Source organism: Squalius cephalus (assembly GCF_949319135.1).
Source record: "Squalius cephalus genome assembly, chromosome: 4".
NCBI lineage: Eukaryota > Metazoa > Chordata > Actinopteri > Cypriniformes > Leuciscidae > Squalius > Squalius cephalus.
Genome location: NC_137125.1, coordinates 35,553,791 through 35,580,699, shown reverse-complemented (window position 1 = coordinate 35,580,699; position 26,909 = coordinate 35,553,791). Strand labels below are relative to the sequence as shown.

The 26,909-nt window shown below is 35.9% G+C and overlaps 1 protein-coding gene across 4 annotated transcripts in view; it reads left to right on the top strand.

The window, feature by feature from the left end:
• Window positions 1-264: 264 nt before the first annotated feature.
• The window catches only part of LOC307156851 (kinesin-like protein KIF21A), a 54,853-nt gene continuing 28,208 nt past the window's right edge, over window positions 265-26,909 (top strand). For 3 of the 4 annotated variants that reach the window (XM_079868531.1, XM_079868530.1, XM_079868529.1), the window contains exons 1-6: window positions 265-594; window positions 18,085-18,307; window positions 22,725-22,910; window positions 23,262-23,411; window positions 25,219-25,350; window positions 26,459-26,626. In XM_079868531.1, the coding sequence (XP_079724657.1) occupies window positions 551-594; window positions 18,085-18,307; window positions 22,725-22,910; window positions 23,262-23,411; window positions 25,219-25,350; window positions 26,459-26,626 (903 nt within the window). In that variant the 5' untranslated portion in view covers window positions 265-550. The remainder of the gene's footprint in view (window positions 595-18,084; window positions 18,308-22,724; window positions 22,911-23,261; window positions 23,412-25,218; window positions 25,351-26,458; window positions 26,627-26,909) is intronic. The other variant, XM_079868532.1, reaches the window with a different exon arrangement.

Sequence of the window (26,909 nt, the reverse complement as noted above, 5' to 3'; positions counted from 1 at the left end):
ACCATTTACAAAGAATTCGAGAGCCTTTTGTTTTGATCCTTAAATTAATTCAATCAAAAGTAAATGAATAAATAATTTAACAAACAAATGACTATAAACGGAGCAAAACGTGTATATTAGACTAGATATTTTCACTACTGGAAATCTTGCAAATATATTGCAAATTTTAGTGGATATTTTCCATGTCCCACGTAACCTGTCATTTTGGTGTAGAGAGGAGGGCGTGGTCTGACGTGCACGATGAAGGCGTGGCCTGGTGATGTCATTCTCCAGGAGAGAGTCGCTCTTCAGGACAGATGATTGTGTGTGTGCGCGCAGTCGCTCACTCACCGTTCAGCTCATTAAACATGTAACGTGCTGCGCCGAACACGAGATGTTTTACTTCATATTTGCATTATTTCCCCGTCAAAAGAGCGCCCGTTTGGATCATTTCAGCTTTATAATGGCAGAATAGACGCCGGGAGGGACGCTCTGTGTGTGTGTCTGCTGCATAAGCCGATAAAGAAAAGGAAAATCAGCTATATTTATCCTCTGTGTCCTGACCGGGAACATGTCTTCGGGACAGGATGAGAGCTCAGTGCGCGTGGCTGTCAGGTACAATTCTATACATTCATATATTATATTATAGTCTTCAGAAGAGCCTATAAAGTCTCACTGATGCTCCATATGGCCCGCCTCTTATGTACCTGCTACAATGTCACACCATCATCGGGGCTTTATGTTCGGCACGAGCTCATTGTGTTTACGTAAACGCCTAATGTTTAATAAACATACGATTATATGCTTGCATTAGACATTTTTATTTATTTTTTTTGCCCTGTTTTTTTTTATTCTGAGGTCAGACTCTGGCCTTATTGTGTTGCTAAACATGGATCCTTGATGTAGAATAGAAAGTGTTAATCAAGGTAATGCTACTGGTTTACAGTAAGATTATATGATTACATTAACATTTGTAGATAGATTTTCTTTTATTTTACCGTATGTTCTTTTCTGTTGATCAAGAAGTGGCTGAAAACTACTACTGTATGTTACGTTACAGTGTGGCTGTAAGGCCTCATTGTGTACAGTGTACTGTATATATGGCATTTTCTTACTCTATTGATTGTTATTGAACAGCATCAGATCATTATAGACATAATTTATTATAGGTTTTAGATTTTATTTTAAATATACACACAGACGCTCAAATGCTTTATTGTTATCCAATATATTTATTTGTTTCTTGTGCACCATTTAAACATGTTGTGTAAGATGGCATGCATGCATACATTTTATTTAAAATGTATATTATTTTACTTTTATTTTTATGGTGTAGTTGTGGCCTTATTGTGTTTACATGGACTCCTAATCTTTTAGATATGTACATTTAACATATTATGCAGGCTTATGTTCATTTCTAAGTTTCTGTTGACGAAAGCCCCAAAAGTGGGTCCGGATTACTGTATCTTATGTTACAGTAAAGTTGTAAGGCCTTATTGTAGTTATATTGAACTTTTAATGTTTTATAGATATGCAAATCTAATATGTTATCTACATACATTATTCTACTGAGGTCTGTTGAGTAGAAGTGGTTGTACTAGATGACAGGATAACATATAGTCAAGCTTTAGGTTGCATTTTACTTTTTTAAAGCCATTCAAACTTCTTATTTCTTTTGGCAGTCACTGAATGTATTTGAAATTTGATTGTGTTTTAAAGTCAGTATTTATTCTAAATGATTTATCCGGCAACCTGTCACTCATATGAGATCACAGCAATTGCAAATGACAACAATCCAATGATCCAATCAATTCCCGATGGACAAAATCAAGTCCCGCCCTACATTTCTTCTTGTTCGAGAAGCAGTTTCACTCAGATATACTGTACATCACGATAGGGATGAAAAGACTATCACAACGTCTGTTTCATGTCGATTTAAAAGGAATAGTTCACCCAAAATGAAAATTCTATTGTACACTTATTATTTTTCTCTATGTTTTTGACCGTACAGTAAAAGTATAATGTGGTTTTGGACCCCATTGACTTTCATTGTAAATGGATGAAAACGTTTTTTTTGTGTGTGTCTTGGACAGTGTTATTAAACTATTATTGATTTACTATTATAAAATGTAATCTTATTTTGAATTTAATTTTAAATTTTCAGTTCTCAATTTAATCTTAGTTTAAGTTTTAGTAGTTGTATGTGGTTTTCCTATTATTTTTTTACTAGTTTTTTTTTTCTTTAATATTTCTGTCTGTTTATCTTTAATTTATTTAATTTTATATCAATTTCAGTTTTACTAAATTTAGTACTTCAGTTAGTTACCAAAGTAACACTTCTAATTTCGTTTTAAGTTTTTCATCTAATATTGAAATTTTATTTCAGCTTTATGTCAGTTAACAGTTTTTTTTTTTTTTTAGTTAACAGTAACAACACTTTCTACAGAAGAAAGAAAGTCATGAAGATATTCTGGAAAACTAAAGAGTGGCATGGGACACACAAACCAGATCTGAACAGTTGTGATACACAGTGTAAACAGTCAATAATTTAGATCAGATTCCAGTCGGATACACAAATAATCGGATTTGGGCTGACAGTGTGAACAACATAAATGATGACAGACTGGGTGAACTATCCCTTTAAGTAGCCTAAGTTAAGCAGTTAAAGTCTATGTGTGATAATATCTTGGAAATGATATAATCTTCACTAAACACATCCTTTTGTGACCACATTGAAAGGACACACAGAATACTTCTTTTTGTGTTTGGAAAGGCTCTGTTGAAAAACAAAGGCCATCTATAGACTCAGGTTACATTGTACATGCCTCAGGAGCTCTGGTTACTGGAGCTGACAGACTTTGACCTGCAGCTCAGTTTGCTCAACATTTGGACTTAGGCCTAATGTCATTCACTCCACCGTTTTTTATTCCTCTGTCACATTTCTATGAAGACATCGTTTTGCCTATGAAAGCCTGTCAGACTGAGAAAGTTAAATGTGCTAAAACAGGTGCTGGATGCATTGTGACCACATGGAAATGGGTTTATTTAGCACCTGGACAATCTGAGAATTGATGAAAAATGAAGAAAATGTGCATATTGTTTACAAGAAATGTACATGTACTATGCTATTGCTTGGTAGGCATTTGAGCGATCCGTTCCAGTTCACATGGGTATGTTAATCTGTCAGATTTAGTTTAAGCAAGCAGGTCACATGAAGACATGTTTTTTTGGTCATGTACCTTAGCTGATGTATCGCAAGCATGTCGTCTTGTATTTTTGTTTAGTCACAACAGCTTTCCTTCAGTTTCACTCAGATAGCAGAGATAAACATGTTAACATTTAGCTAACTTTTCCTTGGTAACTTGTTCTGCAATATTGTTTTAAAAACTAACCCACATTTGCATTTTTTTGCGAGACTTTATGTGTGTCCAAAAGTTCTACACACACCTGCAAGTGTGGGTATTTTGGACAAGGCAAAGGTCTATAGTTTAGCTAACGTTTACTCTTTTAGCTAACTTAGCTAATTTAATAGATGTGTTGCTAATGTTATAGTTTAGCTCATTAAGCTAATTTAGCATAGGTTTAACAAATGTTTTAGTTCAGATAATGTTTAGTGTTTTAACTAATTTAGCTAATCTAGTAGCAGTTTTGTTAATGAAATAGTTTTGCTCATGTTTAGTAGTGTATTTGAAACGGTTTAGCTAATAATTAGTAGGCTAGTTAAGATAATTTAGCAAATTTAGTAGAAACCGTTATTTAATGTTATAGTTTATTGTGCAGTAGTTTAGTCGTGTCATTTAGCTAATTTAGTAGAAGTATAGCTAATTATATAGATTAGCTAATTAGCACCCCTTGTGGTAATGCTGAGAATGCAACACATACATGTTGTGTTATAAATTACCTGGCACATTTTAAATCGCAATGATGTGTGGAAACATTTAGAAGCGTTCATTTGAGTAGGCTATGTTTCAGGCTTTAAGAAGTTGCTTGTGTTGACATAAAAACTCAATGCAAAAGCCCAAAGGTTCAGTTCGAAGATATCCCAATGTTTGTTCACGCTTGTGCTATACCTCAGAATCGCTTTGTGGAATGACTTTAGATTGTGTATCTGTAGATTTTCTCTCCACAGGGAATGACATAAGTGTTTTGGTGCCTGGCTCAGCATCATAAAGACAGTAGCAGTCTTTATGTCCTTTTAAAATGAAGTAACAGTCAAGACCTTCAATCTGCAACATTAATGAAGGACAATCCATCATTCTTCTTTGTTTGTGAGGCTAAAGTCATGGCAACTGTTTAATAGCATTAAGTCGCTGACAGTATCTGTTGTTTGTAAAACCACGTCTGATGAGGCCCAAGTGCGTGTGTTTTTACTGGCTTGAAAGAGACGAGATTCAGTAACATTTCTGTATTTTTTAGTTTATCCAGCCTGCGGTTAGTTGTTGGTACAGTACCAGTCTCGACCTGTTACACTGTTGCCTTCTAAAGCACTTCATTCATCTTGTGTTCAAAGACTCTTGGATTCATTCATCTGTTGTTCTCCTAATTTGACATTAAATAGATTTTCGATGCTCGGATTCTGCTCTTTGGGAACATCTTTAATCAGACACAGTTGGTGTATGTTGAATTTTGAGTTGAGGCAATTCAAACTAGAACCTATTAATGGCCCAAGCATGGCCATTGGAAAAACTCAGTTAGCTGTTTGTGTACTTGTCAGGTCAGTGCACTTTCCATTTACTTACTAAATGGCACATCAGTCTTTTTCAGAGTTTTGCGAACGACATGTTTGGAATAGGAAGCACGTTCAGAAAGCCTAAAAACTAAGAATAAAGTTATAACATTACGACATTTAAAGTTGTATTATCACAAGAATGAAGCCAGAAAATTAGGAGATTAAAGACTTTTTATAGTGTTAATAAAGTACTTAAAAAAGCATCCTAATATTATGAGAAAATTTACATGATGATTTACACTATTGGAATAGGATTGGATCTGAGTCCTACAATGACATCATGCTCAAAAACCTTTACAACTTTATTCTTGTGATGTTATGACTTCATTCTTTATCATGGCACTAAAACGTCGTACAGCTCACAGAGTGAAAGCATTTGACAGCATGTTTCTAATGACTTTACATGTGTAGTTTCTGAGCAGTTCTCTTATAGCCTGCAAGAATCCACCACTGGTATATTCAATACCACCGGTCACAGCATTAATATTTGAAGCCGCCGGTCTTAACAATAGCATGCTTTATCAAATTACTCTCTGAGTCTGTCGCATTCGTCTGAGGTTTATGTTGGAGATTAATGTATCACTGTTTAGTTATAGCATATATATATCACTTATTAGACTTACCAGTCTCTGAAAGGTAGTGTGGCAAAGATCTCTTATTGAGAAGCTGAATCAAAATCTCAGATGTACAACCTTTCCTTTGGTTAAAATTAAAATGTCACCATAGTTATGATATGTAAAACAGCCTGGTTAGCTGACTGCTGCACAAGGTCATAAGTGGGTCAATAAGCAGTAAAGCAGTTTTGTTAAAAAAATATTATGTATATAACAGTATTAAAGGAATACTTCACCGATTAGCATTAAGCTTTGTATCAGTAGAAACCCGGTAGTATTTTCGAATGGCCGTGCTTCCATCCCTCATGTCCCCCTGAGACGAGAGATTTCTGTATTGTGTGTCTGGAAAAACCTCAGATGACGCAAAAATCGTCATTTTGCATCATCGGAGGCTTTTTTGTCCAGAGGCTAGAGACTACAGCCAGTCGTAAGAACTAGTTCCGCATGTTTTCAAACCCGCCCATAGGGGGATCTCACGATAAAACGGCGTCTTTTCAGTTTTGAGTCAACTAGTAGCCTAGTTATATCATTTCTTCCGATACTGCCCTCTGTAGCCGGTAGGCGTGGCTTGGGAGTGGCCTCGTAGGGCAGCGAAGCAAGTGCATTCTGGGAGTTGTTGTCTTTCATCCACATGAGCCAAAAATACATTTTCTGGCTTTTCTAAGTCTAGAAGGCACCAACTTCTAAAATAATTTCACATTTCTACTACATAAATGACCCAATTTAAATACATATTCATCTTTCCAGCGGTGAAATATCCCTTTATGGCTCCGATATACTTTAAGTGAAATCGAAGAACAAACTGTTGTGACGCTGGCTGGTAAACACCTTCGAACTACCTTTGGTCCGTGGCGATTACATAGTAGGTAGGTTTGCGATGAGGTTTTATGTGGGAATCTTCTCTGGTTCATTTCTTTTGACGTCAGACGTCCGCGAGTAAAAACCTGAACTCGCTGGAGAGCTGCTTTGTTAAAGCTGCTTGATTTATTTATTATACACTGAATCCTTTTTCACCAATGAATTGGCACCTTTGAGTCCAGACCTTAAATTGATGGAAATAACATCACAACATTTATGTGCATCAATTTTTGGTCAAGATCTTGTATTGACAATGCAAGAGTCCAGCACTCTGTAAAGTCTCCTTCAGCACATCCCAAAGACTTTCAAGGAATATCAGATCTGGACTGCCAGTCTGGGTGTCTTTTCATGTGTGAAAATGATTCTTTATGCCATTCTCACAACCATTCTTTCACAATTTGAGCCTGATGAATCTTGACATTGTCATCCTGGAATATGGCCATGTTTTGTCTTACTACATGGTTGTTTAAGAAATGAAAAGCTACACTCTCCATCAATTAAGGTTGAAACTGTTGCCAAACATATGCAAGCAATTGTTGATAAAGAAAAACGTCAAGTCGTAAGATTGGAAATATTCGCGTTTTAAACCATGAAGCCAGTGGATATCACACAAGCAATGTGCAAGCTTTGAGTCATGCAGTGATGTGCTATATAATTGCGGGGCAAATAATTGTAATATTAATTTAATAATTAAAGTAGCCTAATAATCATCATCATCTGTTGTTTATGTCCGGTAATAGTATACCGCTGTTCACGTATTTCAAACTTCTTTTTACCCCCAAAAGAAGAACAAAAAAGAATTTTGTCATGAGTATTTCGTGGCCTTTATGGTCACACCACCTGACATTTTTAGAGCCTAAATTTAAAGGTGCAGTTTATAAGAATGTCAGCTAGTGGTCGAAATAGGTACTGCAGTCCAAATTCAAAATATCGGAGATCGTTGTTTCCCCCGCCCCCGTCCTGCTCAGACTCGACACACATGCGGGCGAGCGCAATTGACAATGAAAGCTGAGGAGACTTACACACTGTAAGTTGATGAGTTGATTTATCTGTGTTTTAATATGCTCTCGTTCATAGAGATTTTTAGATGGATATCGAGGCTTTTTAGGTTGGGTAGAATCTGCAATCTCTGATCCAGTTTGTTTGATGGCTGCAATGCGCTGTGTTTCCTGCCAACTGGCATCCCAGGGTGTTATATACTATTGTGTGAACTGGCAGTGGGCGAGATAACACAGACCAAAACAAAAACAGACATTCCAACACGGAACACACATTTCAAAGTAAAATAACTGCCTGTGGAAGTGTTTTTCAGAGAAACGAGTATGTAAACTCAGCATGTCTGCAAACATATTATGGTATTTTTATGCTTTAGTAGAGTGAAAAAGTTACGTACGGCACCTTTAAGCTTTCAATGGAAATTTGATATAAAATGTTTTTCAAAACTCTATGGACCCAACCACGAATCCAAAGGTTTTTTCTAAAAATGTTGCTCATGCATTCAACTCTTTAGTTTGTTAATTGACCCAATTTCATTTCACGCTTCATAAAAGTGAAGTGATTTTTCAATATGCACCCTCACGTGACGTCCAAGTATTCTGGGCATAGACATTTTTAGAAAAATGGGCATACTAGATCCAGAGCCGCACCTTCTAATGCAACCCAAATGGATTTTTTTTAGGTCTGCTCATGTTTATTCATGAGCCAGTTGAATAGATCTATAGGAACCGTCTGTCACGTGAATTGATGACTCAACAGACTCACGTGCACACAGGATTGGGTGGTTGTGTACACAACGACGATGACATTAGTGCAAGGCTTTAGACAAATGCTTGTTTATTCAAGCATGGGAGGCATCTGTGCATGCTAAGAGTGAGACAACAATTTCCACCACAGCTATTCTGAAAAGCCAAAAATATGTACAGTATATCTTTCTCATGTCACACTGTCTCTTATTTTGTGCTTTTTTTCTTTCCCTTTGATTCACACATATAATTTCTCTTTATTTAGGCCCTATACTCCATAGAGACATCCTGGATTGTGTTTTGCACCTTTAAATATTTTTGTTCCAAAAGCAATGGATTCTTTCCATTTATTATTGTTGATGTTTTGTGCCGATGAGCTCACGGGAGCAGATGTGGGTGGATGTTTTGGGTCTATGTTTTCATCAGTTGTCATCTCTTTTGCTCCTGCTTGGGGCGACAGACGGACAGCATTACAGTGACCTCTGACCTTCATGTCCTTACCCTCACATTGTGCAGTGAGAACTGTATGCAGGCAGTCGATCAGTGTGGGTACTTCCTGTATGTGTCAAACCAACTTAATTTGCACTTTCCAGAGTGATAGAACACAGCTGATGCTGCAAAACATATTCCTTCTTGTTTAAAATACTCAAGAGACATGCTCATCCTGACAGGATGTTAAAAAGGTGCCTGAGTTCGAAACAATTTACCACAGAAGATTACCACAGAAAAGTATTTCAGTAATTCAAAAGAAATTCAATTAGTAAAAACAAGAATAAGTCATGTTTACAGTAATGCATTTATAGAAGTCTGGATTAGACATTAAACCCTGAGTTATATATGGATATTGTGGAGCTTGACTACAATTTATGCAAAAAATGATAGGAAAAAAAATGGAAAGACATTATTGCATCATTTAATGATATTATTCATTACATCATGCTGTAGAAAGTGTGCAAATAGTTTTTAGACACATTTTTCAGGTGTATTTTTTTTCCTTTTTATAATGATGAACATTTTGCAGTATAGAGCTGACACATAAATATAAAATTTTTAAAAGTTGGTAATACAAAAAAAAAAAACTGTAAATATATTCAATACATTGTTTTTTTGTAAATTGAATATCTTGTGCAAATTTTTGAAAGTTGTGGGATTTTTACAGACATTGTTTAAAGTAGATATGTTTCATGCTAGGTTAATTTCACATAAGATAATTATGGAAGCTTGTTTCCACCACAGAATAAAAAATAAAAAAGGTAATTGCGACTTTTTATTTTATAAAAAAAATTCTCACAATTGTGAGTTTTTGCAATTTTGACTTAAAGTCAGTCTTTTTTTTCCTCAGAATTGGACTTTATAACTCGCAATTGCGAGGAAAAAAAGCCAGAATTGTTTATTTCTTGGAATTTTGACTTTACTTCTTGCAATTGTGTTTATATCTTGCAATTTTGACTTTATAAAATGCAATTGCGACTTTATTTCACTCAATTCTGACATTATAACAATCGCAATTGCGACTTTATATCTTTTTTTCTCAGAATTGCGAGATGAAAACTCTGTATTGTGAGATAAGTCGCTATTATCTTTTAAAATGTTTTATTCTATGGTGGAAACAAGCTTCCAAAGATAATAGTTGATCTAGTTATTTAAATACAATACAAGATATTTAGTCCTCCAATTCTTTAAAAAAAAAAAATCAGGGAGCCAGTTTGTGTCCTTTTTGTGGAATTGTAGAAACATAGCTATTGAAAAATAGGGTTAAAACAGAGTGTTTGCTTTTTAGAACAATGTGGAAATTTGATGTCAGAGTGTGTCTGCTACCTGTGTCATAATGTGTAAGAAAACATGCTTGTTTGTACCTGTTCTTCCGTTATTTAGCAAGAAATGAAATCCTCCTTAAAACAGTAGAGGCCCTGAAATACAAAACTAATCTGTGCAAAGCCAACAGTTTTAATCAGGACAATACAAACAGATAATGGGATAGTTTTGTTGACTGTTCAACAGGTGGAGAAATCCTCACATCCCATTTCTGGCCACTCATTTACCCGGGAATATTCTGTTCCTGCTTAGATTACACAACCTTAGACGACCTTTCATTGAATAAGACGATGTTTCCTAACAGGACATATTTTACAGCAGTTCCGAGTATGGTTTAGTGATCGGGTTTCACTTTTGTAATGTTTGAAGAGTGAATGTGTACACACACACACACAGACACACACACATACATACATATATCAATATGCAAAGGTAAGAGTGTTGTCTTACTTAGCCAGAATTTTAACTCTGCAAGTCTAGGCCACTTTTTAGCTTAGGCCAGATATGCAAACACAGATGTAAATACTTGGCCATTGCATTGCAAGCCCAATAGATAACTTTAAATGTCTATATGCCATTAAACCAGTGTTATTATTCAGTTAGTTTTGTCTGCTATAGCGCCCTCTGTGGCAATTGTGAGAATGCAATATGCCGTTTCCTTGTAATATAAATGTAATTCTGAAACATTATGGGGAGTGACAACTCTCGAAATAGTTTAAGCATGTTAATGAATATGGCAATGTTGATGTATTTGTTCTTGTTGGACTAGATCTGCTACGCTGCTGCTTCTGTTGATTATTATATGCTGTTGCTGCAGAAATAGACATACTCAAACCCCATAGCAGATCTAGGCAGGTGGAGCTGGGGGAGGTGGAGGGGTTCAGATGAACTGCTGAAGGACTAGCTTACAACAAACACTGAACCGGACTGTTTAAATGTTGAGCAAGCAATCTCATCAGCCTGCTCCCTCAAGTACACCCTCTTTGAATTCTGGGATTTTACATATCAGGACATAATAAAATATCATCTGGTTGTTAGCTGGTCTAAAAATTAGGTAAATACAACCTCAGATGAACACATTACGTATTACACCATGTCATTATTTATTTACCAGAAATAAGGCCAAAATGGAGAAACCGTGTGTGAAAAACCAAGTACACTCCATGATTCAATAGCTTGTAGAGCCACTTTTAGCAGCAATAACTTGATGTAATCGTAATTTCTGTATAACTAAAACTGTTTTCTGTATAATTATCAGTCTCTCACTTCGTTGTGGACAAATTTTCTTTACAACGCTGCTTCAGTTCATTGAGGTTTGTGGGCATTTGTTTATGCACAGCTCTCTTAAGGTCCTACCATAGCATTTCAATTGGGTTGAAGTCTGGATTTTGACTGGACCATTGCAATACCTTGGTTCTTTTCTTTTTCAGCCATTCTGTTGTAGATTTGCTGGTGTGCTTGAGATCAATATGACATATAACCCCGAAATATGACCTAACAGGGAACCTGTGAATCAAACATTTAAAAATAAAAACAAAACAAAGGACCAGAACAAAATAGTGAAGTAGTTTGAGCAGATTAATAACTTATTACCCTATCATCTGCATGATGCCGTCATTAACGACAGTTCTGTATTGTTGAACCAATGTGGTTCAATTGAAATGTGCGACAATATGAATACGGTTTTGAGACTAGTAAGTTAATTTCTCCCATGATGCATCGTACTTAGTAGAATTTGATGTCGATGAATATTAGGCGAATGTTTGGATTTCATGCCATTAACGATCTCTCCGTCACAGCCTGTGGAGTTTTTTTTTTTTTTCTTACGATAAACCGACTAATAAAATTTTGGTCGACCAAGCCTCTTCTAGTCGACTAACGGTTAGTCGAATTTTAGTGGGCAGCCCTAACTGGGGCATAAGCAAGCAGATCGTATGAATAAGACTGAAGTCGAACACCAATTTGACATTGCACACTTTGTAATGTTTGTGGGCAGACTGATTAAAAACCTTTGCACCTTGACTTCTAGAAATTACGTAAAGCCACCCAATCAGATTGTAGCTGTCAATTTTAGCCAGTTCATATTATTTTTTTGTAGTATGCATCAGGCGGGTTTGTGGGTGTGCCGTCTGAGCTTGAGACAAGTTTCTCAGGTTGGATAGATGAAAGTTATTATCTTAATTATCATAACGACTACAATTGTCATGAAAAGCCATTATATATATATATATATATATATATATATATATATATATATATTATATATTATATATATATATATATATATATATATATATATATATATATATATATATATATATATATATATTAGAGGTGGGCATAGATTAATTTTTTTAATCTAGATTAATCTAGATTAATTTTGAAATTAATCTAGATTAATCTAGATTAAAATGGCTCATTTGAATTCTGCCGAAGGCATTCAGAATATGTGTGCTACCAAAATAATGACTATAAGTAAGTCTTTGAGAACGGGTTTCTCAAGCCAGGTGGCGCATTAGACCAGGGGCTCATCTCCTGTTTCCAAAATGCATCACAAACTGCTTGAGAAAGCTGTTCTACTCATAGACTGTAAAAGGTTACTACTGTACTGTTACCGTCCGTAGGCAACATTAGGTAGGCCTATGTTATTATCAACTACTATAGGCAATCAATTAGGGATGGGCGATATGGCCTAAAATCCATATTGTGATATACATTGCAGCCTCTTGCGATAACGATATTAAAATAAAACCATTTCAGAACAGGTTACACAGACCCTGCTAAACAACTGCTAAATGTTTTTTTTTTTTTTTTTTTTTTTTTTTTGAAAGGGTGTATGTAGTTTTGAGAACATATATTGTGCAAAGCTGTAAGTATACAACATAATTTTGCAGATAAATAAAATTTAAGTACACTAGCTGCAGAGACTTAAGTAAGTTAGGTCTAATGTTTATTATGGCTTGGAGCTTATGAAACCCCAAATTTAAAATTAGAATATTGTCTAACTGATGTCTTTTCAGTTAAAAAGAAACACAACAACGATTCTTAAAATCGGGCGCTTTTAATAAAAAGAGATTATGTGCTACACCACTCACTAAGATATATTGGGAATAATACGCGCGCGCTGGTATTCAGTGATAGGCCTATGTTTCGTTTTGAATTTGAGGTGGTAGAACGGATTAGTCGTGTGTTAACTTACCGAACTGTTACACCACACAGTCTACGTCGGACGGCTTAAATCCGAACCAAGTCCAAATAAGGGTTGCACCGATCTTTTTCACCAGCTTTCACTTTCAGCCGTGTTTACTTAAGATGACGACGAATATGATGCGTTGCAGCCGGGTGATCCTCGCGGCCGCGGGTAGATTGCGTCATCATAGCTTGTGTAGCTTGAGCCAGCTCCCAACGCTCCCAACCCAACTTGGAGAATAGATTAACGGCGATATTTTTTTTTATCGCGCGATAAGAGTCTCGCGTTAACGCAGCGCGTTAACGCCGATAACGGCCCACCACTAATATATATATATATTTATTTTTTTTTTTTTTTTATTTTTTTTTTTTAAATGTGGGTGATGTCGATATCACAAACGTGTAATCTGTTACCTGATGTCTATTACTCATTACTAGTATTATCAAAGGAATCCATTCCAAACCAATCAGTCTGTTTACCAGTCAGACTATCCAGAATCAATGCAAAGTGTGTTTTCTTGGTTCATCTGTTCTTGTTGTGTGTTGAAACTATGGTTTACATTTTTACTATTTTATGCTTTTTTTTAATTTTTTTATTCAGGCCACAGTTTGTGGATGTAAATGATGCCTCAAATTGTGTGTTTTGTTGAAGCGAGGTGATCAGATTTTCTGATTTTTCAATGTAAAAAAATTTTGCTGTCATTTTAGTTTTAGGTTTAGGCACCCGAACCATGATGACGAAATACAGAGATATAAAATATGGTAACGTCTGCTCTCATCTCAGAAATGAACGATGAATCAACTGTTAATGAGACTACTACTAGGACATAAAAAAAAATATACCCATAAGACAAGTCTAACAGGGTCATGTTTTCCAGGGCAGGATACATCAGCACTTATTCATCTTTCCACATCTGCGTTATTGGTATTGTAATATATTTTCCATGCTATGTTGTTTAAGTTGCCCTTTGTGCTTAGTTCACTGTTTGAAGTCATTGTGTGCTCACCTGAGAAGTTTTAGAGTTCAAATGATCCCTAGCAGACAAACTGGACCCTTTTATCCTACAGGGTAATGACTAGATAACTGTTAGACCTGTAGAACACGGTTCAATCCAGTTAAGCTACTGATCTTTTCTCTGGAAAGAGAAGGCTGTGCAGATTTCTTTGTCACTGTAATCGCAGTAATGAGGCCTGCGGGTTGAGGTTAACGCTTTCAGTCAGAAGCTGAGCTTTATATTATGCCTCTTGAACATTGTGTGACCCAGACTGCTTAATTATTATGATTATTATGAAGCTTTTATCGGTTTAAATCAAGTCTTCTAAAGAGGCATGATTGTTTTATATGATGAACTGATTTAATTTAGACACACATAAGAGCTAATAAATTATGGCAAACAGAAGCTCAAATGTACTTTTCAATTATATTAATGGCTCTTTTAATTGCTTTTGAGGAAAATTTTGTTTGCCAAATGATCATTTCAGATGTCAATAGATAAGTATGTATTGAAGGAAACAGCTCTGCATGTCTAGAGCGGATTAATAAATAATTAACATTTTAGACTCAGTATTGTGGTATTGCAGTATTATGTGTATCTGAACAACAAAGAGTGATGTTTCATTTTTGTGAATTAATCCGTTTTTTAACAAATTGTTTGAGTGACTGATTCAATGACTGATTCAATTTGTTTGAGTCAATGTTTGAGTCAATTGAAATTCCTTCCTTAATGATTTTGTGTTTTTGAACTATTTGGTTTAATGTATGATTCAATAATGCATGATTCAATGTATGATATAAATATAATAAAAATAAAATCAGATATGTAATACAATTCTTTCAAAAAAAGAAAGATTTTTCACAGACGTTTTAAAAGTGGCATAAATTTAATCCAACAGTGTGTCTTAAATGCAGTATATTAAATTTTAATGTGTATTTTAGGTGCACGGTGCAATAGTATGAGCAATAGTTACTCATTCCTGGTAAAAATGTTGCATCTAAAGTCCAAATAGAATCACTAAACAAGCATGTTTCAAAAAAAGCACTGGGTGTTCAAATCTGTCAGATGATTCACTAGAGTGTTTTGTGGAAGCTGTTGAAATGGGAAATGTATTTCACTCTCATAAATGTCTCACAATATCTTTTACAGTATGTATAATTACGCAGAGGCGTAGTATGGTCTCACATTCACATCATTTGTGGTTAGGGGGTTCTTGGAGTGCATTTGGGTTTTACGAGACCAATTTTATATATCCTCGGTGGTCAGAGGTCGTCATTGTAATATGGCTTATTTTTGAGTTATGTGTTCATGTATCCCCTCTAAGCTGCATAGAATGCACTGGCACGCATGAGTAGCTCTGAACCCAAGGGAAAAAGTTAACCCTTACGTGTCTGTGTTCAGTATTCGAGAGTTTGGAGACATTTGAGACGTCACAAGAAAAGACTGGCCACACACAAGGGTGTTTGACTAGTATTACTGTCGAGAGAGAGAGAGAGAGAGAGAGAGAGAGAGAGAGAGAGAGAGAGAGAGAGAGAGAGAGAGAGAGAGAGAGAGAGAGAGAGAGAGAGAGAGAGAGAGAGAGAGAGAGAGAGAGAGAGAGAGAGAGAGAGAGAGAGAGAGATTGCAGCTGGAAAATCATGTTACAAACAGAGGTTAAGAACAGAGTAGCACAGCATTATGCAAATTATTAGGACACTGGGTGTCATTCAGTAGCCATACAGACTCAAATTTGTTCACGAAATCTGCGTATGAACAGTTTCATGAACAAATCATGAACTTATATTTTAAATGTACAAAAAATGTAGGAACAAATGAAACCATATTTACACAAAAATCGCACGAAAGGTTGTAAAGCAAAGGCTGTGTGAAAATAAGCTTATATGGAAGTGTTTTGGTTATGCTTTATGCAAATTACGGTTACACTTTATTTCCACTTTAGACATTCTACTAACTTTGCAAGTACATGTAACTCTTAGAGTGTTAGCAGAGTGTTACGTTAGGTTTAGGGTTGGTTGACATGTATGTAAGAAATTAATGTAAATTAAGTAAATCTGTATTTCCATGTTAACTTTCTCAGATTAAGTTTGTGTGTGTGTGTGATTTGTGTGATGTATTAGGGTTTACAACTTTACATAAAGGCCCTGTATACACCTGGTATTAAGATTTGGTCGATTGGATCACAAGTGGACGACGCTAAATACAAGTGTAAACGGGGTCTAAAATGTCATGAGCTTGTCCACTTTCAACTACTTCCAGAGGTAGTCGAAAACGCATTCGACCGGATTGCTTTCGTAGTGTAAACGCTCGTGGTCGAAAGCGTTCGAACAGCCACAAAATATGTCACGTTTATATGTAAATTGTGTGAGCTTACTTCGTCCTTTAGATCGAAATATTTAGTCATTTTTTTAGCAGTTATATATAACTGAAATATCAGATATTTCAGATATAACGAAATATCTGAAAAAGCCATACATTTACATAGACTCTCCCCTCGAAGAATTCAGGACAGAAGTTGTTGAAAGTGGACAAAAGAGACCACTACAGATTAAAACGCTAGGTGTAAATGGGTATCTGTCTCCCTCGTCTACTTGTACACCAGGAGTAAACCGGGCCAAAGAATCTCTAGGGTTGGATTAACAGGCTTTCAAAGCCTAACAATGAGCCACTGAACAGAACAATGTAAATCACAGCACTAAAGAGCTCTCAGCTTTACTGGAGAGTAACGCTTCACTCAGACACTCATCCACTGAATGAAAACACTGCAAAAAATGCTTTTCTTACTTAATGAGAAAGTACTAAGTACCTTGTCTTGTTTCCAGTCCAAATATCTACAAAAAAACTTCAATCAAGATGCATTTACTAGATGAGTAAAGTCCCATAAGATAATTTGTCTTGTTTGGAGAAATAAATCAAAATTAAGTGAGTTGTAAAAAATAAAATTATCTAAATTAGCTAAATTATCTGCCAATCGGTTAAGCAAAAAAAAAAAAGAAAAAAAAATTCAAACAGAATCAGGATTATTTTTCTTATTCCATTTCCACAAGATTTTTCTATTTTTCTTTAGATTTTTTTCTTCAGAAAACAAGACATAATATCTTATGGCATTTTACTACTATTTTTAGATAATTGAACTGGAAACAGGACAAAAATACTAAGTAAGAAAAGCAGTGAATATGCAACAATCTATTTTTATCCATTCAAAAATATGAAATAATAATTCAGTAGTACCGATAGGTGAGCCATAGTTGAATCAGTCGGCACAGATTTTCAAAATGAGGGACAGGCCACAAATCCATGAGTACGGTTTGCAAAACTGTGGGAACAGATTGCGAAAGCGTGGGCATGGATGGGTACGGATTGAAAAGCTGAAGGTACGGTTTACAAATCTCTGCATGGATTGGAAATTTGTGGGTTCGGTATTGTAATCCATGGGCGTGATTTATTAAACAGAGGGAACAATTTAAGAACCTGTGAGTACGGGTTAAACTGATGGGACAAATTGCAAAACCCCACTAACTTGCCGGATCCGTTACACACCTACCCCCACACCCTTGTCCAGGGACCTCGGAATTTTTAAAAAAGCAAGAAAAATCTGTTTTTACATGCTACAACCCCTTCAAAAGTGAATGTATTATGGGCTAAAAAGTTAAAGGCAGAGCAGCAGGTTGTGTTAGAGGAAAGGTCTGAATAATGAAAACAGAAAACGCGAGTAAATGAATCCCAGGGTGTGACTGTTTACCTATCGTGTTGCCATAGCTTCCTCTCTTGCTCTCCACTAACAGAGAGCGTCTATGTTCATAAACTGACTTAGGAGTGTTTCCACTTTCCACGAATACAGTACTCTTGAAGACTTTTTCTAAAGCAATAGAGGCACATATGTTTCAGTTTTTTTTCCTGAGAAATGTAAAAAAAAAAATTAAAAAAAAATTATATATATATATATATATATATATATATATATATATATATATATATATATAATTAACTGTATTATAATATATATAATTAACCAATCATGAATAGCTAGTTATAAACATCAAGTTTTTAATCGGTATATATATATGTATATGTGTGTGTTATTAGAGATTAATGACCAAAAATCTTTCAATATAAACTAATTTATTCTTATAAATGACTAAACTAAAACACTCTCTATTTTTCAGGATTCGTCCACAGTTGGCAAAGGAGAAGATAGAGGGATGTCACATCTGCACATTCGTGACCCCTGGGGAGCCCCAGGTCATCCTAGGAAAAGACAAGGCCTTTACGTTTGACTATGTTTTTGACATGGACTCGCAGCAGGAGAGCATCTACAGCAACTGCACTGAGAAACTCATCGAAGGATGTTTTGAAGGATATAATGCCACTATCTTCGCCTATGGACAGGTAAATGACAAGAAACTGAATATTCCATTGATCTAGTGAAGTAAGTCAGTCCACACTGAAAATGCTAAGGTTTGCAGAAGTTTTTATTTTATTTTATTTTTTTATAATATATTTACAGAAGCCCTGAAACCGCAACGTAAAAAAAAAAAATCTGTAAAAAAAAAAAAATGCTATCATTTCGAGATTAAAGTCGAAATGTTTCGAGATTAAAGAGGCTATATGCAACTTTTTCCCCAAAATAAACATAACAATAGCCTTTTTATTTGACCATTTATGACTCAAACATCTCCTGATGAGCATACTGACACCTTGTCAGCTCACAGTGGGTGCACCTATAAGCCTGTATCCTATTTTTCCTATTTTCTGTCGGGTCGGATTTTTCACGTGCGATGTGACGTCAAGCGCGTTCATGTTAAATGTTTCAGATCACTCTGCCACCACCGCTAGTCAGCAAACAAACTTAGTTTCTCAAACAATATATGTATTTGACTGTTCTTACCTCTGTAAACATAATGTTGACTTCTTTGCAGCGGATGACTTGTGAAGTGTGCACGTACGAGAGCGAGCAGAAAGGAAGAGCAGTTCCATTTTTTGGCCACAGGTGTCAGTCGCGAGTTTAAATTTCAGAAAATCGCATGTAGCCTCTTTAAAGTCGAAATGTTTCGAGATTAAAGTCGAAATGTTTCGAGATTAAAGTCGAAACTTTTCCTTATAATTTCAAAATAAAGGTCTGCCACATCGTCAAAATAAAAGTCACAACAACAAGTGCGGTTTACGTCACTTCAGAGTTCCTACTGGCGGAGTGAATGCAACCAGGAAAACGTTCCTAAGGGAACCATTAGTTCTTTGGGAAACACCCTGGTGGCTAGTTCCTATAACTAAGTTCCTAGAACTACCTGGTGCGAAAGCCCCCTTATGTTACAATTTGGTGAATTGGTAGCTAATTTGTATGAATTCCTACAAATTCAAACGTTTTCGTATGATCTGCTTACAGTTTAGAGGTTGGGTTTGGGGTGGTACTCCATTCTTGCTTTTTTCTAAAATTTTTACGTTTTGCATCGTTCAAATTCGTATAAATTCGCCACCTCATAAAATAGTTGTTTTCTCATGAGATTAGGTTACAGCTTTACAGCCAAGTGTGCTGAGGCAAAAATCAAACATGCTCTCCTAAAGTACTCTATCTTAAGTACCGTTGAGAAGGCCGATTCATTTTAGTGAATTGGCCCAGTTGAACTGTTTAATAGAACCTGTCCAAAAAACAATTCACTGATTTATGGCTTGTTACGGATTCTTGTTTTGTAGGGGAACATTTAGATTTTTTCCATTGGTTTTTGGATGATTACAAAAAGCATGCTTTGACCAAAAAGACCAATGGTTCTAACATGTTTGGTTCATCATGATAATCTTCACAAATTAATACTGATTTTAAGTATTTTAAAGTGTAAATCACTGGCCAGAGGTAAAAAGCTAAGCGTAGGCTATAAACGAACCACACCACACACTTCCGACAAACTCTTTATTTAAAAAAAAAGAAAAGAAACATTTTCACTGAAAGTTTAAGTTAGAATAGTTTGAAAGAGCATGATTATAAGTAAGGACAGGGCTAGTTAGTAGATGAGTTTACCTGTTCGTCGTGATGATGTTTAATGTCCCTCGTAGTCCCATTTAGCCACTTGTTAGCAACTGACTTTTTAAAAGACAAGTAAAAGCTTTAAAAATCACAAGAGAGAATCACTGGTGTATTTTATGTTGTAGAAATAAAAGTGAAAATATGTTGATCTTGTGTTAGCCACAGACATTATTTCATGCATTTAACAAAAAGCCCATAAAAACAAAAAAGACAAAAAAAAAACACCTTGATTCGGGACGGTGGAAATGCTAACTCATTTCTGGGTTTTGCCTTAAAAAAATGTCATCCCTGCAGTACTCTATTGAGACCCTCAGTTTATTTGTGCCAGACTGGAAAAATAGACCATTTGATAATAGTTTTTATCAGGCAACTACTTAAAGGTATGTAAGTTTCAGCGCTAGAGGTCGTAGCTTGATGACACCGTCCATGAATGAGCGAGTCATGGGAGTTGTCGTCTTCAGATCCGCAGCCGATGAAAAGCAATCCGACGGGACTCATGTTTATGGATGAGCTTATGTATTAAAGTTTTATTAACGTTACTGTTGTATAAAGCTTACATAGGCTTATGTGGCACAGTTGGCTGCTGCCGCTAGCTCTTTCGTTTCGGTGTTTATGTTTATTTTACAATTAAAGTTACGTTTAACATCCACCTCTTTCTTCCCTGAACTTGAACTTTGTTACAGTTACGTTTGATAATAAAAATTTTCATTCTTTTATTTAATTTTATTTTATTCTAATGAAACAGCTGTGAACGCTGAATTACTACTCATACAGGTGACTTTATTTTACAAATTAAAATTGTGGGGTAACACAGCGCTCTTTTACTTGGCAAAAACAATCATACTAAAAATACATTTGTGTGTGTTGAAAGTTATGTTGACAAGTCAACAAATTATATAACATTGTTCTAGTGGTTTTTGGATATTTTGATCCAAAAATCTTACATATTGTGCCTTTTAATTATGATGGCATTTTAACCACTAAATATGTAAACTTGTATATATTTTCCTTATTATTATTATTTTCTTATGTCACATAAAAAAAAAAAATGTACATCATTGTTATAATGATAAAAAAATGCAGCAGTTGTAGCATGCTACACATCAAGCAAAGCAAAAAAACATTAAACTTCTGTCAGAGCCTGAACCACAGACATGTTCTGACAAGAACACTGCTATCTTTTCTCTTTTTTTCACACTAATAGATTACTAAAATTATCTAATTCCATCAATACAAATGCATTTGTGAGTGTATTACAAGTTCTTACATTCAATCATGATAAACATTTTTTTTTTAAAACTCCCTCATGAGAGTCCCTAACTCTTCGTCAGTCTTTCTTTGGCTTTGTTAATTCTCCCTCTGTCGTTCGAGGGTCTTGTCTTGCTGTCAGCGTCTCTTTCAGTGGGTGATGAGGCACAGGCCCTGTGTGTGTCATTCCTCTATGTGTCTATGGCAACAGAGACCCCAAACTTCTTTTGTCTGGGCTGTCTCCCTCCTCTGTTGCCCCTGCTAAAAGAAAATGTCTCTGCTTTTACCACACATATCAACAGCACATGCAGGTTTTCCACAAGACCATGTTGTCCAACTTTTTTTTTTTTTTCCTGTGCCTTCTTTTTAAAGTGCCCCTATTATTGAAAGGTTCCTAAGACTAAGATTCCTAAGGCTGTCATAAAAATACACTTTAATATTTTCTTAATATATACATTGCACTTCACCTAATTTTTCAAAGTCTGAAAACAGTTTCTTCGAAGATTTAGTCTCTCTAAACCCCTCCTTTCCACAAACCTACTCTGCTCGGATTGGTCAGATGTCCCAGTCGGTTGTGATTGGTCTACTCTGCTCTGATTGGTCAGATGGCCCAGTCTGTTGTGATTGGTCTACCGCTTACGGCGTGTGTCAGAAACAAAACGCCCTTTACCATATCTGAATTACTGAAAACAGCATCACAATCTGCCATTGGTTGGTCAAACAGATAGTCCCACCTCCAACTCATGCCATTGGTTGAGTCAATATTGCTATATTGGGCTGGATAAAATGTAACAATAACAATGTGATTTAAGCTTTAATTCCAGCAGAAGCTCTAGGCTAGCACTATTGGAAGATTTTGAAATATGACAGATGTAATGAATGATTTTCAACTCTCATTTGCATAAAGTTGAACATGTCTCAACATTTTGATGGTCTAACTTGTTTCACTCTACTATCAATCCTATCCAAATCTTTTTTGTTTAAACCCATCGTAACTTTCCACTTTATTTATTTATTTATTTTTGTTATGTTTGTACAAACTGAGAAACAAGTCAAAATAATTTTTTTTGTGATATATATTTTAGTCAATTTGTGAAAAAAAAAAAAATTTCACATTTTTCTGTTTAACTTCTTCGTAACTCTTGCCCCATTGACTTCCATTGTAACTGCATTACTGTAAAAAATAAATAAATTATGTTTCGACAAACTGAGGAATTACTGAGTCAATTACTTTTGTAGTATATATATTTGTCTACTCTTGTAATTTTTTTTTTTTTTTTTGTAATACAAGCTTTTTTTCTTGTTGATTTGTACAAACTGAGGGAAGTCAATTTATTTTATTATTTTTTGGGGGTAGTTGAAAGCATGTATATGGTCATTGCATGTATATCGCAGTTGATGCTCCATGGTTTTAGTTGAAAATGATCTGAAATATTCTTTAATGCTTAAGGAGAAACTTCAAAACACACCAAAAGTTGATAACAATATCTTCTGTTTGATTGGTCTTGTGTTATCTAACCTCCTCCTGAATCTTTTCAGACTGGTTCGGGAAAGACGTACACCATGGGCACGGGCTTTGACGTGAACATCGTGACTGATGAGGAGTTGGGAATTATACCACGGGCGGTCGGCCACCTCTTTAGGGGTATCGAGGAGCGCAGACAGGCCGCCACAGAACAAGGGCGACCCGTACCCGAGTTTAAGATCAACGCCCAGTTCTTAGAGGTGAATAACAACCTCCACTGTTCTCTTGTGGTCTAGTTTCATCTAAGCTCTGGAAAATAGCAATCTTACGACTGACAGACGTGTTATTTCTGGTGTTAATGGAAGTGAAGATGTTGAGTTATCACTCCATATCAGCACTGAGGTTTAAAATTATACTCTGATAGGTGTAGCAGAGCTGCCATCATGTCGGCATGCAAAGGGTGGTGTTGACAGCGCACCACAAATAACACGCCTGTCGTACCATTGGCAGGCATTAGAGATTTTAGCATGCATGTCTGAACTTGGCTAATTAATTACATAACCACTCCTGCATGTTTATAGCTGTCTCAGGTGGAGTGTTTTGTTTCATAGTTGTACAATGAGGAGGTGCTGGACCTGTTTGATTCGACTCGAGATGCCGAGGCCCGCAAGCAGAAATCCCACATTAAGATCCATGAAGATGCCAATGGAGGAATTTACACAGTGGGAGTCACAACACGAACCGTTAGCTCAGAAGCAGAGGTTGGCTTTCTACTAGGGTTTGCAGACATGTCTTGAGCCTTTCTGTACTTGCTCAAATTGATTTTAAAAGCACACAGGTTTTTCCCTTCAAAATAAACTGCTGTCTTTATTTATAATCATTATGTTGGCTTGACAAATTATCTTCTATTTAAGCTTCTTCTTCTTAGACTAAATTTAAATAGTATCTCCTCTTAGTGCTTTAAAGCTACAACCACCAAACTCAGGTCAGATCTTCAGACTGTTCTCATTTGGGTTGCTATATGTTTTCTAACTGATACGACTTGCGATTTTAAACTGACCTTAAAGCTACACTGTGTAATTTTTTAAGTTGATTCTTAGCAAAAAACACTTTGTTCTTTCAAAATTATATGTGCTCATTAATGTGTAATTACTTCTACCAACTAATCAAGTATTCTCGTAAGCGTAGAATCTGCCATTTAGAATACATACGAGCGAGTCGCTCGAATGGCGGCAGCCATGTTGCGCCTCCATCTTGAAAATACATTAGCCAAAGAGGGACATACCTGGAAATTCAAGCTTCGCCTTTCGCGTTTTTACACTCAGTGGCACCGTGACGAATGCGACGGGGAGATTACTCATGACTGCCGGCAGATTTGAAATAATACGGCCACCGTAGGAGTTAAAACGCCCTCGGAATGGGAGGGGCTAGAAAGTAATATTCAGTTGGTAGTTATATACAATTTCACCCCTAGATGGGAGAAAATCCTACACAGTGTAACTTTAAACTTGACTATCAAAACTACGAAAAAGTCCCATAGACTTTCATTGAGGGGTTCAAAACTTTTATACAATAACCCTAATTGAGTATTTAAGCTTCATCCACCAAGTATCTATTACTAGCAACGCCTAAAAACTAGCTTTGACCATAGACTTGCTAGCATTGTGCTAAATCATGTTAGCAACATGCTAATTTATGCTTGGAACATGTTAAAACATGCTAGCAATATGCTTAAACATTCTAGCAATGTGTTAAGACATGCTAGCATTTATCAACATGTTAGTGTTTTGGTAAGACAAGCTAGTAACATGATAATTCATGCTAGCAATGTATTAAAACATGTTAGCAAAATATAAAATAATGCTAGACACATATTAAGACATGCAAACAACATGATAAATCATGTTAGGAAGCTTATAAAACTTTCAGACAAGGCTTTGTCAAGCCAGCATAAAAGTTTGTCTCAATGAACTTTACTTTCTAGTTATACTTTTTATGTATTTTTATTTTGTATCTTTATTTATACATGTTCATTTTAAAACAAATTTAAAAGTTTTTTTCAGATTTGTTTATAAAATGAAATGTCTGTTTATTAGGAAATTATTATTTATTTACTTTTTTGTCCTTTTTAATACAAAACCATCTTTAGTTTTTTTTTTAATAGTTTATTTACATTTTATAAAAATACAACTTTTTTATTTTGAAATTTTTAACTAGTTTTTAAGTTATTCTGTTTTTTTTTTAATAAAACAAAAATACATTGTTTTCAAGTTAGTCTTTTTGAAAAAAAAAAACATTAGAAATCTATGATCATATTTTTTATTAATATAAAATAAAGCTTGTCTGTTTTTAATTACAATATGAAAACAGTTATATTGTTTATATAGTAGTATAGTCAATTATATTATTATTTCTATAAAAATAAAAATCAATCTTTATTTTAAAAAGTTGATCAGGTATTTACATTTTTTTGGTTCATCAATGAATGTTATGCTACATTGTTTCTGCATTACAATAGCTGAGTTATCTCAGTGTCGATTACCTGATTCTCTTCTCTATCTCTTTCAGATGCTGCAGTGTCTCAAATTGGGCGCTCTGTCCCGCACCACCGCCAGCACTCAGATGAATGTCCAGAGCTCACGCTCCCATGCCATCTTCACCATCCACCTGTGCCAAGTTCGCGTCTGTGCCTCAGACAATGTAGGTTGTCAAATCTCCCACTGCTGGAAAACTTTCTCTCAGCTGTTCAACTCTGATCACTCTCAGCACACAGAGGGCCCTATCTTGCACCCAGCGCAAATGACTTTGTACACCGACGCATGTATCATTCCTATTTTTCACCCGCGCACAGCAGACTTTTCCCTCCACAGACGCACGTCGGTAAACTAGGGAATGAACTTGCGCTCCCCGGGGCGGTTCAGCAAAAAGAGGAGGCGTGTTTCGGCTAAAAACTTTCCCTGATGCTATTTTGCAGGTTTAGAAAACAATTCCGCCACTGACCAGGAAAAACCTAGTCTAAAGTCAGTGGCACGTTGCGCATGATATTCATATGCTATTTTAAGGGCGCATTCTTGGCCATAATCAATGTAGCGTGTGCACAACGCGCATACACTTTGATTCTCTCATCTACACAGAAGCAGCAGTTTTCATTTTTGCAAATCATACATTATTACAAGGAAAAATATTAACACCTCAGGGAAATCATTGATGTGTCCATGAAGATAGGCATAAATCCAGCTTACACATTTACCCAAATTATTATACGCCTGTTTAACCGAAGTTAATTTGGGTGGGTTTCTCCATCCCCAATGTCACTTCTCTGTGTTTTACGGCCCTGACGAGAACGTCGTTCTCCTCGGCTGTGAAGCCCTCCTGGCGTCCGCCTGGCAAATCCGCCTTTATAATAGCAATCCACCATGGAACAAGCGCGCCTGCTCTTAAAGGCAATGTGAGATGTCTCTCTGATTGGTTTATTTCACGTTAAGCCCAAACCACACCTATGAGTAATGAAGCTACTTCAGACCAACCCATTTTAGATTTGCGTCGGGCGCAATAGTCATTTATCCCGCCGGAATAATAGCAACAGCGCCCAAGACCCGCCCACAAAGTTACTTGCATTTCGCGCTTGATACTTGCGTTTCAGATCGTTAAAATAGGGCCCAGAGTGTTTCTTGTGCTATTCAGTTATTTCACTTAGTCATATTCATTTCAATGATGACAACCTAGTAAAACTCTGTTAAAAGCTATAATAATATACTCTAACTGCGCAGTACATCATTCAGTTTTTCATTTTATGTCGCTTTTCCAGGACGCAGAGAGCGATAACAGACTGGTGAATGGCTCCACAGAGATGAATGAGTTTGAGACGCTAACGGCTAAGTTTCACTTTGTGGATTTAGCCGGCTCTGAGCGACTGAAGAGAACAGGGGCCACAGGGGACCGGGCCAAAGAGGGCATCTCTATCAACTGTGGACTGGTAAGAACAGAAGTTAAAGTGGCATAAAGAATAAAATACTCACAGTTTCTCAGAGTATTGCTACAAGACCTAAACAATATGCTTGTTAACATGATTTCAGTATGATAAAATCGCTTAATAACCTTTTCTGTGTTTAGTCATATCTAGTTTTGCTACAAAACCATATTAAAGGATAGAATGATTTGGGTATTGAATTATTATAAAGTATCTCTGGGAACTGTACTGATATACAGTATTAGTAAAATTCAGAGAGCTAGAATCTGGCAATAAAGACACGTGGGAA